At 40.3% G+C, this 14,979-nt stretch overlaps 1 protein-coding gene and 1 pseudogene across 1 annotated transcript; both read right to left on the bottom strand.

Moving 5' to 3' along the window:
- Positions 1–14,979, bottom strand: part of LOC100761399 — a 45,501-nt pseudogene that overhangs the window by 12,278 nt on the left and 18,244 nt on the right.
- Positions 3,400–5,529, bottom strand: LOC118238592 (endogenous retrovirus group K member 19 Env polyprotein-like). The gene is made up of 2 exons (XM_035442615.1): positions 5,103–5,529; positions 3,400–3,767 (listed from the first exon to the last, which is right to left on the bottom strand). The coding sequence occupies exons 1-2, from the start codon at positions 5,500–5,502 to the stop codon at positions 3,658–3,660; spliced, it is 510 nt and encodes a 169-aa protein (XP_035298506.1). The 5' UTR covers positions 5,503–5,529; the 3' UTR covers positions 3,400–3,657.

The following is a 14,979-nucleotide window of genomic DNA, read 5'->3' as shown; positions in this document are numbered from 1 at the left end:
TGCTTGTTTCTTGGGTCCATTTGATTGGAAGATCTTCCCCAACCTTTAATTCTTAGGTACTTTCTATCTTTGAAGTTGAGTTGTGTTTCTTGTATGCAGCAGAAGGATGAATTCTGTCTTCTTATCCATTCTGCTAATCTGTGTCTTTTTATATGGGAGTTAAGACCATTAATGTTGATGGATATTAATGACCATTGATTGTTCATTCTTGTTTGTTTTTGATTTGGTGATGGTGGTGAAATTATGTGTGGGATTCTATCCCTTTTTCCTTTTGGCTGTTGGTAAAGTGGCATTATCTATTGCCTATATTTTTCTGGTTGTAGTTAACTTCCTTGGGTTGCAGATTTCCTTCCAGAACTTTCTGTATGGCTGCTTTGGGGGATATGTATTGTTTGAATCTGGTTTTGTCATGGAATATTTTGTTTTCTCCATCTATATTGATTGAAAGGTTTTCTGGATATAGTAGTCTGGGCTGGCATCCATGGTCTCTTAGTGTAGGTAGAATATCTATCCAGGACCTCTGGCTTTCAGAGTTTCCATGGAAAAGTCAGGTTTGCCTTTATAAGTAACTTGATCTTTTTCCTTTGCTGCTCTTAATATTTTCTCTTTGTTGTGTATGTTTCGTGATTTGATTATTATGTGGTGAGGAGACCTTTTTTTTGGTTCAGTCTATTTGGTGTTCTGTAGGCTTCTTGTATTTTCATTGGCGTGTGTTTCTTTAGGTTGGGAAAGTTTTCTTCTATGATTTTGTTGAATATGTTTTCTGTGCTTTGGAGTTGGATTTCTTCACCTTCTTCTATACCTATTATTCTTAGGTTTGGTCTTTTCACGGTATCCCATAGTTCCTGGTCACTTTGTGTTAACGATTTGTTGGACTTGAGATTTTCTTTGGTTGATGATTTTATTTCTGCTAGCTGTCTTCATCTCCTGAGATTATTTCTTCCATCTCTTGTATTCTGTTGATTATGCTTGCGTCTGTAGTTCCTGATCGTTTGCCCAGCTTTTCTATTTTCAGCATTCCCTCAGATTGTGCTTTCTCTATTGTCTCTATTGAAATTTTTAGGTTTTGAACTGTTTCCTTGAGAGATTTGTTGATATCTTGTAATTTTTGGTTTGTTTTTTCTTCCATTTCTTTAAGGGATTTTCTCATATCCTCTTTGAGGTCCTCTATCATTTTCATGAAGATGTTTTTAAGGTCATTCTCTTCTGCTTCATCTGCATTGTGATGTTCAGGTCTTACTGTTGTATGGTTCCTAGTCTCTGGTGGTGTCATATTGGGTTTTCTGTTGTTGAATGTGCTTTTACATTGACCTCTTCTCATCCTTTCTTCTGGTGGGTGTAGCATGTGTCTCTTCCTCTCCTGGTGGGTGTGGGACCAAGCTTCCCTTCTTGTAGATGCATACAGTTCCAATACTCTGATGTCTACCCTCTTGTCGTGGATGGAGGCAGAACTGCCACTGGGGCCTCAGCAGTGTCCAGGTGTATCGGATCCTGTTGCCGAGTTCGGATCCGGCGAGCAAACCCCTGGCGTCAGATGCCTCCGAGCAGGGTCGCTGAACCGGGTGAAGTGAATTTTAAAACAATCAGTCCAACATTCTGAAACACTTTCTCAAAGTAAATAAATTATACAAGGCATTCTTATCTGCCCCTGTTCTTGTTGATATGTTCACTTGTGTTGGGTACAGGAGGAGGGAACCCAGGCTGGGGTGGAGGGAGCTTGAATTCTAACCCACAGTAGCTGTTTGAGTTGATCCTGTCCTCCTTGATACTTTTCCACACCTGGACTTATGCTTCTTGCAGGGCAGGGATCAGAAATGTGAATTCTGTGATTGTTTCTTGGAGCAGTAGTAGGAGGGTCAGGGGGTCTTCAGAGCCTTCCATAGCCTCCTCTATCAGCAGGCCACCAAACTCAGGGATGTCCCCGAAGACCTGAGGCCATTCAAGTTGAGGGAATGGGTTTAAGTTATCAATTTTTTCTGATGCCCCAAAAGTTAATTCCTCACTTACAATTATTAATCCCACAATCCTTACAGTTAATCCTTACAATTAATGCCCACAATCATCTCAAGAAATTTCATATTCAGTGGTTTCTAATTTGCTTTGCAGGCTTTAAGGTAAGGAGATGAGGTAATTGGTTCAGAGTAGTAAGGCCTTTGTGCTCTATACCCATTGGCCCCATTTCTACACAAGCCACTATACAGTAAAAGTCAGAATCCCCTCTTCCCTCTTGTTTGTCTCCCATGTAATAACTGGAGCATCTAGGTCCATCTGCTCATATCCAGGCATGTTGGACATCCACTGTACAAGCATTGTGCAGGGAGGGACTGGCTCATTCTTCCTGTAGGAAGAAGAAAAAATTTAACATCCCCAATTGAGTGCATGGGCCCTGAAAATCTCAGTTTACACTGAGTGCATTTTGGCCAGTATAAAACTGCTCCCATTTCTCCATGCTTAAGTGACAGCCATAGGACCATCCTACCTCCTCACATGATTCTAAAGACAATGGGGGACAATTAGGTACAACTTTGCTTGCCAAAGTGAACACTCAACCTGTGTAAAGCTGAGCGATATAGATTGGGTCCTTGAGAGCTTCAGCATGTCATGGAACTTTCTCCAAAATTGACCACATACTTGGATACAAAGCAAGTTTCAACAAACACAAAAAATTGAAAGAACACCCTGAATCCTCTCTGACAATCTTGGTTTAAAGCCAGATATCAATAACAGCAGAAATTCATGAAAACTGAACAACTCTTTATTTAATGAAAAATTGGTCAAGACAGAATTTATAAAGACATTATGTGCCACGGACCGCCTCTCGTGGAGACCATCGACCGAGGGGAACAAGGGAGAAGGCTCAAGGAGAAATCAGGAATCGGCGAGGAAATGACAGACAGACACACTCAATGTAGTTGAATATGCTGCTGCAATTTTACTTCATCTCAAGCAATGCTTATATACTGTTACAATCAGGGAACTTGGCAAGGGGGATCAGGGAACTTGGCAAGGGGGCTACATCACCAGATCATACAACAGAAAGAAAAAGAACAGCAAAATTGTTTATAGATGATCTATTCTCAGCTTCAGATTGTGGTCATTGCCCAAAGACATGATCTAAGAGTTCTCCAAAATCTGTCTCATACCACCAACCACGTCTCTTACCCATTTCCTGATTTTCTGGCCCTAGATATCATAAAGTTCTTCTACATCATGAAGTCTATCAAACCCTTTCTATAAAGTCACTCAGTATTTTAATGTTGGCTTCATGCTTTCTAATACTTCTTTTCTCTCTTTTTTATCCCATCTACACCAGGGCTTTCTAGATCTAGCTATTCTTTTTAAGAAAGGCAAGTCTTTCTAAAGCTGTCTTTTTCCCTCATGATTCACCCATCTTATTCCCTAAACTGGCCACTTCAGCAAAGGCTTTAATAAACGGTGGGACAGAGTTTAGCATGTCCTCAGATGTTCCTTTAACATCAGTGTAGTTTGCTGGCAAGACACAAGAAATACACAGAACAAAAGACAAGGAAGAAGAGGCTGCAGTGGCACCAATGACAGCTGCTTCGAGTTGACTCATCGGGCATCATGATCACCAGGGAACCGCCTGGGGCTCATCTCCGGGGAGCACAGACCCCAACCCAGCGGCCTTAACCCGCCTTAGTGGCATCTTCTGCTACACAGGCGTGACCGCCGTGGGCGTAGCAGTTCCCCGTTTTTTATTTTTAAATTGCAACTCAAAGACTTCTTGCTGCATTTCGGCCACAGAGCTGAAAAGACATTTCAAGAGACATGGAAATAAGAATACAACCAAAAGGACCAGCAGCAAAACTACGCCAATGAAAGCAAAATATTGCATCCAATCCAATGGATTGAGAGCTTTTATTTCTTGTTGTATTTCTGTGGCCAAATCCTGTAATCCTCCAAGCTGCAAATGTGCCTGACTCATAGCAGAAATATCTCTCTGTAGGGTTCCTAAATCATGTGTAATATCTCTATCTAGCTAGACTCCTTGTAAATGAGCTTTCACCTTATCCCATGACTGAGACTGATTATAAGGTAGAGGTGTCACGCAGATTGATCTAAATCCACTATGACAACGCGTGGAGAGGGTGGTCTTTAAATTTGAGATATCCTGTCCAAGGGCAAGGACAACCTCTTCTAATACATTTATTTTTGCTTCTAGCTTAGTATCAATAGCTGCTTGCTCCATCAAAGCAGAAGTTATATTTTGATTTAATGTATTCACATAATGAGCTGTATGAATTTCCTGTACTAAAGACGTGGTAGCCACAGCAAAAGTAGTGAGTATCGAAATTAATGCTGTGATACCCAAGATAAATACAGTCACAAACCTCCGTGGTCGAACCAAGTCCTTCAAAGTATCTAGCACCTGTAGTGCTGAGTTATCATACCAAGGATCATCTTTTAGATCCACTGGCAGCATAACAAATGGAGGCCTGCGTACAATAAGCATGGTACCCAAATTCTTAGATTCTGCTGAAGTAATACAATTTGTCAATTTACAAGAATGACAAGTAAGTTGATATGAATTTCTAATCAAAGAAATATTAACAAAAGCAGATTAAGCTAACAACAGAGCATTAGGATAAGAAACACAAGCACGCAACCCAATGGCATCCGGCAGAGTATGATTAGGTCTTTTTTCTAAAAACATGTTAGCGGCAGCAACAAGTCTAAACAAATCTGTATGTTTTTTGGTTGTATTTCCTTCAACTGCAAACCATGTAGGCTCCACAAGCCCAGGAGAGAACCATCGCCTAAGAGGCTCACCTTCTCATAATCATGAAACTTTTCCTTATGGGATTTTAAGTAACTCTCATAAACATTATTCTGTCCATTAGAATTAGAATAATCCCATATTTGCAGCTCAGAATTCTTAGGTTGATACCATGTGGCTGCATTAGGAAACCCACAGGTTAACCAAGCAGGAAATTTAGTCAAAGAGGAGTCCCAGAATTGATCCTTATCATGATATTTTAGGATACAAGGATCTATTGGTATCTCAGAAACTTTAATAAAGTTCTCTTTATACAAGGGATCTCCAAGAGTCTTGAATTGTGTTTCCCAGACCCAGCGCTTACCAGCACTCTCCTTGTCAGGACCATCAGTTAAGAAAGTACGATACCCTGTGCTCAGGCAGCCTTCCGGCACTTTCCCTTGCAGTGTGATACAAATTGGCAGCGAGTCTGCTCTGCCCTCAAAGGTTATTAAGGAGGACGAGCTGGCTCTCGCGTCAGAGTCCCGAGCACCACCCATCCTGACAGTATCATTGGTTAGAACTCTAATGGGCTCCTGATCCAGCCAACCCACAGGCTGTAAGATCGGAGGATTGGGGATGTAAGCCCAATAGGCCACACCCTCTACGCTGGGGGGAGTAGAAATTAAAGCCAAAATGGCAAGAAAGTTCATGCTAGCTGTTAGGGGTTTTCCTTGCTGTTTCAGCAAGGTTTTTGCTTCTTTCATCAGGTGCTTGATCTTCATCCAAGTGATTCTTCTTGTCTGCGAAGACGGTAGTTTTATTTTTTTTTTTCTGAGTCACCAGCTGCTTCTGCTGCTTTTGCCACTTCCTCTTTCTGCGCTGCTTGTCCCTCTGCGGGCCGGACGAGCCTATCTGGGATCCAGATGGGGGAGTCGGCATCCTGTGGAAATACACAAGCATACCCTCGTCCCGATGTTATTAGGATGTCCGGTCCTTTCCAAAGACCAGAAAGAAGATCTTTCCACATAACTTTTGGAAGGGCGGAATTAAATTTATGTGCCCAATGTACCATAGCAGGTGTGACATTCTTCTCATTTGTGTTTAAATGATTTAAAACAAATAAGGTGTGAGACAAAATATGATGAGGAGTAAAATATTTATTGGCCTTTTGTAAGCGTTCAATTTGCGTTTTCAAGACCTGATGAGTTCTCTCTATAATAGCTTGCCCTTGTGGATTATAAGGGATTCCTGTAGTGTGGACTATATGCCACTGAGCACAAAATGATTCAAAAGCCTTGGAGGTATATGCCGGACCATTGTCTGTCTTAATTTGAGACGGCATACCCATCACTTGAAAACAATGAGTTAGATGTTGTATCACATCCTTTACAGCTTCTCCTGTCCGAGCAGTGGCTGTTACTAGATGAGAAAAGGTATCTACAGTTACATGAACATAACACAGTCGCCCAAATGAGGGGACATGCGTCACATCCATTTGCCATAACACATTTGGTTTTAAGCCTCTAGGGTTGACCCCCATTTTTAAAGTGCAGTGAGCAGGTGGGCATTGGGCACACTGCTTTACTATCTGTCTTGCTTGCTCCCTGGTTATTTGAAACATTCTTTTTAGGGCTAATGCATTTTGATGATGAACAGCATGACTTTCTTGGGCTTCTTGCACATTAAATGCTCCTTCTTGAGTATAAAAATCTGCCATGGCATTACCATGTGCCAAAGGCCCAGGCAGATTACTATGCCCTCTTATGTGCCCTACATAGAACTTCTGAGTTCTTTGCCAAATGCATTGCTGCAATTCTTGTAAAAGAGGTAAAATAGGGGATTTTCCTGATAAAAGAGCAGTCTCCAAAGCTGGAAACAAAGTTACTACATACTTTGAATCTGAATATAGATTAAAAGGTTGAGGAAAATTTTTAAAGGCCAAAATCACTGCTCTAATTTCTGCTTGCTGAGCAGAAGTCTTACTTCCTGAATCTACATAAATTCTGCCCTCATGTGTGAAAACCGCAGCCCTTCCTGAGGAAGAACCGTCTGTGAAAACACACAAAGCCTGATCAAGGGGGCTTTGAGAAGTCCAAATGGGGAAAATAAATTCCACATGCCTTGTAAATTCTATTATTGGATGTCTGGGGTAATGATACAATATTTGACCTGTAAAGCCTTGCAATGCTAGGACCCAATCCTCATTATTTTGCAATAAATTATCAATTTGTGCTTTATTATAGGGGGTAATAAGTATTTTGAACTCTTGCCCAAATAATTCTCTAGATCTTTGTCTCCCTTTTGCTATCAATAAGGAACACATATAAGGATAATCTGCTAACATTTTTGATTGTGTATGAGGAAGATGTAACCACTCCAACACCCCTTGTTGCCAAAGGCAAGCAGTAGGAGTATAATATGTAGCAAAGATCAACAATGACCAATATTTAGTATAATCTAATTGCTTTACCCTAGCTTTACTCAAAGCTTCTTTAACTATAGATATAGCTTGCATAGCCTCAGGCGTTAATACTCTTGATGACTTTGGATTAGGATCTCCATGTAGCAAGGCAAACAAAGGACTCAATGCCCCTGTAGTTATTTTTAAATATGGCCTTATCCAATTAATATCTCCTAACAATTTTTGAAAATCATTTAATGTTTTTAATTTATCCTTCCTTATTGCTAATTTCTGTGAATTAATATAATCATTATTTATGTGATGCCCTAAATAACTTATAGGTTTATTCTTTTGTATCTTCTCTGGGGCTATTACCAACCCAAAGGCAGTCAGCTGCTTTATAATTTCTTTTAATAACATATCTAAAATTTTTTATCAGGATTAGCCAATAATATATCATCCATATAATGTATTATATAGGAGGAACTGAATTTTTCTCTTACATTTTTTAAAGCCTGATCAACAAATTTCTGACATAATGTAGGACTATTTTTCATACCCTGTGGGAGAGTCACCCACTGATAACGTCTAAAAGGCTGTTTAAAATTTACTGAGGGTACACTGAAGGCAAAATGTTCACTATCCTCAGGATGTAAGTGGATAGTAAAGAAGCAGTCTTGCAAATCTATTTCCCATCCTTGGGGGACTGCCACTGGGGATGGCAACCCTGGTTGAAGAGCTCCCATGTCTTTCATTACTGCATTTACTGCCCTTAAGTCTTGCAATAACCTCCATTTTCCAGATTTTTTCTTAATCACAAATACTGGGGTATTCCATGGACTATTAGACTCTACTATATGTCCCTTTTCCAATTGTTCTTGTACTAGTTGTTCCAGAGCCTGTATCTTTTCTTCTGTTAGGGGCCATTGACTCACCCATACAGGCTCCTGAGTAAGCCACTCAATTTTGTCAGCATATAGCCCTTCAGCAGTGGCCCCTATGAAAAATTTTGATGGCTCAGCTGATCTGAGGTCACCAATTTTACATTCATAGAGTATAAGATGTCTCTTCCCCACAATGTAAATGGGAGAGAGGGAAGTACATAAGGTTGTATGAGTCCCTCTTTTCCATCACAATTCCATTTCAAATGTGCAGAACTTTGCATCACTCCTGAGGCTGATCCCAACCCCATCAAGGAGGATCCTGTTTTATGTACTGGCCAACTTGCAGGCCAGTCAGAGGCAGAAATGCATGTCCTGTCTGCCCCTGTGTCGAGTAAGCCCTTAAATCCTTTTCCATTTAATTTTATAATTTTAAAAGGACGGTTTCCTAGGTCCTGGACCCAGAGAACTCCATCAGTGGATCCAAATTGGCCCTGACCTCTCTTTGTTTTTATGACTTGATTAGGTAATTTTATATAGGGCAACAGTAATAACTGCGCTATTCTTTGTCCTTTATGTATTTGCATAGTCTCTGATAAAGGCCTAACCATTATTTTTATGTCACTCTCAGTATCTGCATCTAATACACCAGGAAGTACTTCAAAATTCCTCTGATAATTAGAACTCCTTCCTATAATTAATCCCACTGTTTGTGGCAACAGTGTCCCTTTAACCTTTGTTGGAACCAAGGATATTCCATCCCATTTTGACAGAATCATATCCTTTGCACTAGCCAGGTCTAGACCTGCACTTCCTGGCGTTGCTCTAGGCAATTCATGAATAGTAAATTCTGGAGCTTCAGGATTTAACCTTAGCCCTGGTGAGGTTTTCTCCTCTCCCTTGGGTGCGGGGTTAGGAGAACACCCCTGACCTAGTTTTTTGACTCCTCAGGTTCCTCTTTATCATCTCTATTTAGAGAAGAACCATTCTTATGAAACTTTGATTTGCACTCATTCTTCCAGTGCTTCCCCTTTTTACACCGGGGACACAGACCGGGAGTTCCCCGAGGCACTGAGCCTCGCGGCTTCCTGCAGTCTTTCTGCAGGTGCCCTGATTGACCACAGTTATTACAGGTCGGGGAGGATGAATCACGTCCTCCTCCACCGCCTCCATAAGTCTTCTTTACATAGGCGCTGAATTTCTGACCTTTCATGGCTGCAGCGTAGGCCATACCCTGAACTACCGCTGGTGAGGCATCCATACATGCTTTTATGTAGTCCTGAATAGATCCTGTCTTCCTAATGGGGCGTATTAAATCTTGACATAGAGCATTGGCATTTTCCCAGGCAAGCTGCTTGAGAAGAATGTCTGTCCCTTCAGATGGGGGGAGCATCCTTCCTACAGCCTCCTCCAAACGGGAAATGAATTCCTGATAGGCTTCTTCTGTGCCCTGTCTAATACTAGCCAATGCTCCTCCCTTGGTTCCTGGAGGAGGCAGCTTTCGCCAAGCTTGGACAGCATTCTGAGTTATTGCTTCCAGCACTTCTCTAGGAATGCTGGTTTGTGCTTGTAGCGTGGCATACCCCTCAGTCCCCATAAGCATAGACATTGTGGGTTTAGCCCCTCTCTTTTTGAGGGACTGCACTATGGTGTCCTTACACCGGTCCTCATAGTCTGTTCTCCAAAGGATATAGTCCCCAGGAGACAGGGTTGCTTTGGCTGTCTGCATCCAATCATATGGAGTCAGCCAAAGGCTAGCCACCATATCCAAAACCTGCAGAGTGTAGGGGGCTGAAGCTCCCACAGTCCTAACTGCACTCTATAATTCCTTTAGTGTCTTTAGTGGCAAAGGCTCCCATATAGGGCCTTCATCCTCTCCTAAGGATTCTGTGACTGGAAAGGTAGAAAAGGTAGTATCTCCCAAGCGTCGAGCCTCGGCCATTGCTCCTCTAAAACCCATCGGAGGAAGAGGAGGCCGATTCTTTTCGCTGCGGGGGATTCTTACTAGCCCTTAGGGGCCTACGATTGTCTGAATGATCTCGGAAATCATCCTCAAAATCTTGTTCTACCATCTGATCATCCAGTCCCCAATCATCATCATCCTTTAATCCAAGACCTTCAAAGTCTGGTTTAGCATAGGTAATAGTCACAGGAGGAGCCGAAGGGGCAGAGGATTTAAGTGGAACCTTTTCCTCTGGCGCCCCTTCCTCCGGGCCCATTTCATCATAAATAGGCGATCCTTCATCTGATGCTGTTTCCCTCATAAGCCCCTCAAAGGGGGTGGTTTCAGATAAAATTTCTCGAACCTGATACCACAATTGAAATGCTTGAGGGGGAAGGGTTTTTTCACCATTCTTCTGAACATGCCGACGCATTTCTTTACCTACTTTTATCCACTCTTCTAGTGACATAGTTCCTTCCTCCATGAACCAAGGGCTAACTTCTTTTATGAATAACATAAATTGCCCCAATGCCTTAGATGAGACCATAAACCCTGATTTATGTAACATTCTCTGTAACATAGTTACCAGCATCCTCTCATTCTTAGTCATAGATTGCCCCATGTTTTCCTGTGATTACTTACACTTAACCAGTGATCCTTTACTGGCGGGACTGCAGTTCCCTGGTAAGAGCCGTACCTGATTTCTGAGGAGAAAGAAAAGAAAGATTACCTGTCCTTCGAGTCCCTGTTCTGGGCGCCACCTGCCACGGACCGCCTCTCGTGGAGACCACCGACCGAGGGGAACAAGGGAGAAGGCTCAAGGAGAAATCAGGAATCGGCGAGGAAATGACAGACAGACACACTCAATGTAGTTGAATATGCTGCTGCAATTTTACTTCATCTCAAGCAATGCTTATATACTGTTACAATCAGGGAACTTGGCAAGGGGGATCAGGGAACTTGGCAAGGGGGCTACATCACCAGATCATACAACAGAAAGAAAAAGAACAGCAAAATTGTTTATAGATGATCTATTCTCAGCTTCAGATTGTGGTCATTGCCCAAAGACATGATCTAAGAGTTCTCCAAAATCTGTCTCATACCACCAACCACGTCTCTTACCCATTTCCTGATTTTCTGGCCCTAGATATCATAAAGTTCTTCTACATCATGAAGTCTATCAAACCCTTTCTATAAAGTCACTCAGTATTTTAATGTTGGCTTCATGCTTTCTAATACTTCTTTTCTCTCTTTTTTATCCCATCTACACCAGGGCTTTCTAGATCTAGCTATTCTTTTTAAGAAAGGCAAGTCTTTCTAAAGCTGTCTTTTTCCCTCATGATTCACCCATCTTATTCCCTAAACTGGCCACTTCAGCAAAGGCTTTAATAAACGGTGGGACAGAGTTTAGCATGTCCTCAGATGTTCCTTTAACATCAGTGTAGTTTGCTGGCAAGACACAAGAAATACACAGAACAAAAGACAAGGAAGAAGAGGCTGCAGTGGCACCAATGACAGCTGCTTCGAGTTGACTCATCGGGCATCATGATCACCAGGGAACCGCCTGGGGCTCATCTCCGGGGAGCACAGACCCCAACCCAGCGGCCTTAACCCGCCTTAGTGGCATCTTCTGCTACACAGGCGTGACCGCCGTGGGCGTAGCAATTATGGAGTTTCTAAAGTTGAATGCAAATAAATACACAGCATCTCCAAATTTACGGAACATGTTGAATTCAACTTTATAGCACTAAGTACATAAAAAATTGGATTGCTCTCACACTAGTAACTCGGAAGCACAATTGAAAGCTCTACTAGAATAAAAAAGAAGAAATCATATCAGTTGGAGTAAATGGCAAGAAGTACCCAAACTCAGGGCTGAAATCAATAATATAGAAACAGACAAAAATAATACAAAGAATCAATGAAACAAACAGTTGGTTTTTGAGAAACAATAATATTGGTGAATCCTTATTTAAAAAAAGCCTAATAGGTGGAAACCAAAGATTCAAATAGACCATACAGACAAACACTAAAAACAGAAATATGAGAGCTAAATGATGTTACAAACCAAATGGACCTAACAAATATTTACAGATAATTTCATCCAAACACAAAGAATATACATTCTTCTCAGCACCTCATGACTTTCTCCAAAACTGATCACATATTTGGACACAATGCAAATATCAACAAATAGAAAAATTGAAATAACACCCTGCATCCTGAGTACCATGGATTAATGCTGGATAACAACAATAACAGTAACAATAGAAACCAATGGAAACCAAACAACTCTCTACCGAATGAAAATTGGCCAAGACAGATTCTATAAAGAAATCACAGATTTTTAAAAATGGAATGGAAATAATACATGACACATCCAAACTTATTGGACACAATGAAGGCAACTTAATGGCACTAAGTGCTTACATTAATAAAAAATTGGATCGATTTCACACTAGTAACTCTATAGCACAAAAATAAGAATTCATATCCAAAAAGAGTTGAAGGCAAGAAGTAATCAAACACAGGAAGTAAATCAATAAAATAGAAAAAATACAAAGAATTAACTAAACAAAGAGTTGGTTCTTGAGAAAATAAATAATATTGATAAACCCTTATCCCCAAAACTGAAAGACAGAGAGAGTATATCCAAGTTAACTAACCTAGAAATGAAGAGCGGGATATAACAGACACCAAGGAAATCCAGAGAATCATAATAATATACTTTAATAACTTGTACTCCATCAAATTGGAAAACTAAAAGAAATGGGTAATTTTCTCAATATATACTATTTACTAAAATTAAGTCAAGCCAGACAAGCAATTTAAATAGAACTATAACTCCTAGTGAAATAGTAGCAGTTGTTAAAAGCCTCTCAACCAAATGAAGGCCAGGACCAGATGTTTTTAGTGCAGAATTCAATCAGACCTTCAAGAAGAGGTAATAGCAATTCTCTTCAAATTATTTCACAAAATAGAAACAGAATGAACATTGTTCATTACATTTTACAAAGTCACAGTTACCTGAGATCCAAACCACCTAAAGATCCAACAAAGAAAGGGAATTACAGACCATTTTCTTCACATAAACATAGAAGTAAAAATTCTCAATTAATTACATGCAAACCAAATCCAAGAATACATCAAAAAAATCATTCACCCTGATCAAGAAGGTTTCATCCCAGAGAGCTAGGGATGGTTTAGCACAGGTAAACTGATAAATGCAATCTACCATATAAACTAACTGAAAGAAAAATATCCTCATGATCATCTCATTAGGTAGAAAAAGCTTTTGACAAAATCCAACACCCTTCATGATAAAAGTCCTGAGGAACATGTTTCAAAAATAATAAAGGAAGTTTGTAGCAAGTCCATAACAAATGTCAAATGGAGAAAAAAATCAAAGCATTTCCATTAAAATCAGAAACAAGACAAGATTGTCCACTATCGCTATACAAATTTAATATAGTTCCTGAAGTCTAAGCTAGAACAATAAGACAACTGAAGGAAATCAAGGAGAGATTAAATTGGAAAGGAAGGAACTAAAGTACTTGTATTTGCAGATGACAAGACAGCATGCATAAGTGACCTGAAAAATCCAACCAGGAAACTCCTGCAGCTGATAAACATTTTCATCAAAGTAGCTGGATGTAAAATCAACTCACAAAAATCCGTTGCCCACCTGCATACAAAGGATAAATGGACTGAGAAAGAAATCAGGGAAATATATTTCTCAATATCCTCAAATAAGGCTTGTATGATAAAAAGTTCAAGTCATCAGAAAGAGAAATTGAAGGACATATCAGAAGATAGAAAGATCATGGACCAGTAGGATTAGCATAGTAAAAATGACCATGCTCTGAAAGGGAATCTATAGATTCAGTGCAACTTTCACTAAAATTCCAAGGCAACGTTTCATAGAACTGGAAAGGATAATTTCCAATCTCATATGGAATCACAAAATACACCCAAGATAGCCATGGGACTGCCCTGGGTCCTCTGCACATGTGTTGCAGTTGTGTGGCTTGGTCTTCTAGTGGGACCCCTGGCAGAGGGAGTAAGGGCTGTCTTTGACTCTGTTGCCAGCTCTTAGGACACTTTGCACCTTCCGGGTTGCCTCATCCAGCCTTAATAGGAGAGGAGGTGCCTAGTCTTGTTTCAACTGATATACAAGATAGGACTGCACTTTTCTGAAGGGAAGAGAGAGAGAGAGATTGCATGGGGAAGAGGGAGAGGATGGGAGGAGGGGCTAGGAGAAGAGGAGGGAGGGGAAACGGTGATCATGCTGGGAAAAATTAATTAATTGACTAATTTAAAAAGAACCCAAGATTGCTAAAACAAACAATCCTGAATAACAAAAGAACACCTGGAGTTGTCACCATTTCAAGTTGCACTATACAGCTATAGTAATAAAAACAGCATGGTATTGGTACAAAGACAAACATGTTAATCAATAAAATTGAAAACCTGGACGTAAGTCCAAATACCTATGGACAACTGATTTCTGACAAAGAAGTCTGAAGTTCACTGGAAAAAAGACAGCATCTTCAAGAAATGGTGCTGGTTAAAGTGGCTGCATGTAGAATAATTCAAATAGGTACATGGTTATCACCCTGAATAAAAATCAACACCCAACAGATCAAAGACCTCATTATAAAATCACATACACTGAACCTGATAGAAGAGAAAGTAGTAAATAATGTTGAACTCATTAGCACATGAAAGACTTTTTGAAGAGAACCCCATCTAGCACAGGTGCTAAGATCAACATTAATAAATAGGACCTTATGAAACTGAAAAGCTTCTGTAAGGCAAAGGACACCATCAATCGTACAAAATGGCAGACTACAGAATGGAACATTTTTTTTTCTTAACCAGCTCCATGTCTGATAGGGAGCTAATATCCAAAATATTTAAAGAACTCAAGAAACTAGATATCAAGTAAACAAATAACTCAATTGAAAATAGGGTTCAGATCTAAACAGATAATTATCAATAGAGGAAATTCAAATGGTTGAGAAACACCAAAAAT

This window comes from Cricetulus griseus, chromosome 3 (assembly GCF_003668045.3).
Source record: "Cricetulus griseus strain 17A/GY chromosome 3, alternate assembly CriGri-PICRH-1.0, whole genome shotgun sequence".
NCBI lineage: Eukaryota > Metazoa > Chordata > Mammalia > Rodentia > Cricetidae > Cricetulus > Cricetulus griseus.
The sequence above is the reverse complement of the archived record's forward strand: the minus strand, read 5'-3'. Positions and strand labels throughout refer to the sequence as shown.

Excerpts from the sequence above, each read along its gene's own strand:
- LOC118238592 (XM_035442615.1), bottom strand. The coding sequence starts at position 5,502 with ATGAAGATCAAGCACCTGATGAAAGAAGCAAAAACCTTGCTGAAACAG. Across the intron at positions 3,768-5,102 it reads TCCTGACAAGGAGAGTGCTG|CTCTGTGGCCGAAATGCAGC; the intron begins GTAAGCGCTGGG and ends ATGTCTTTTCAG.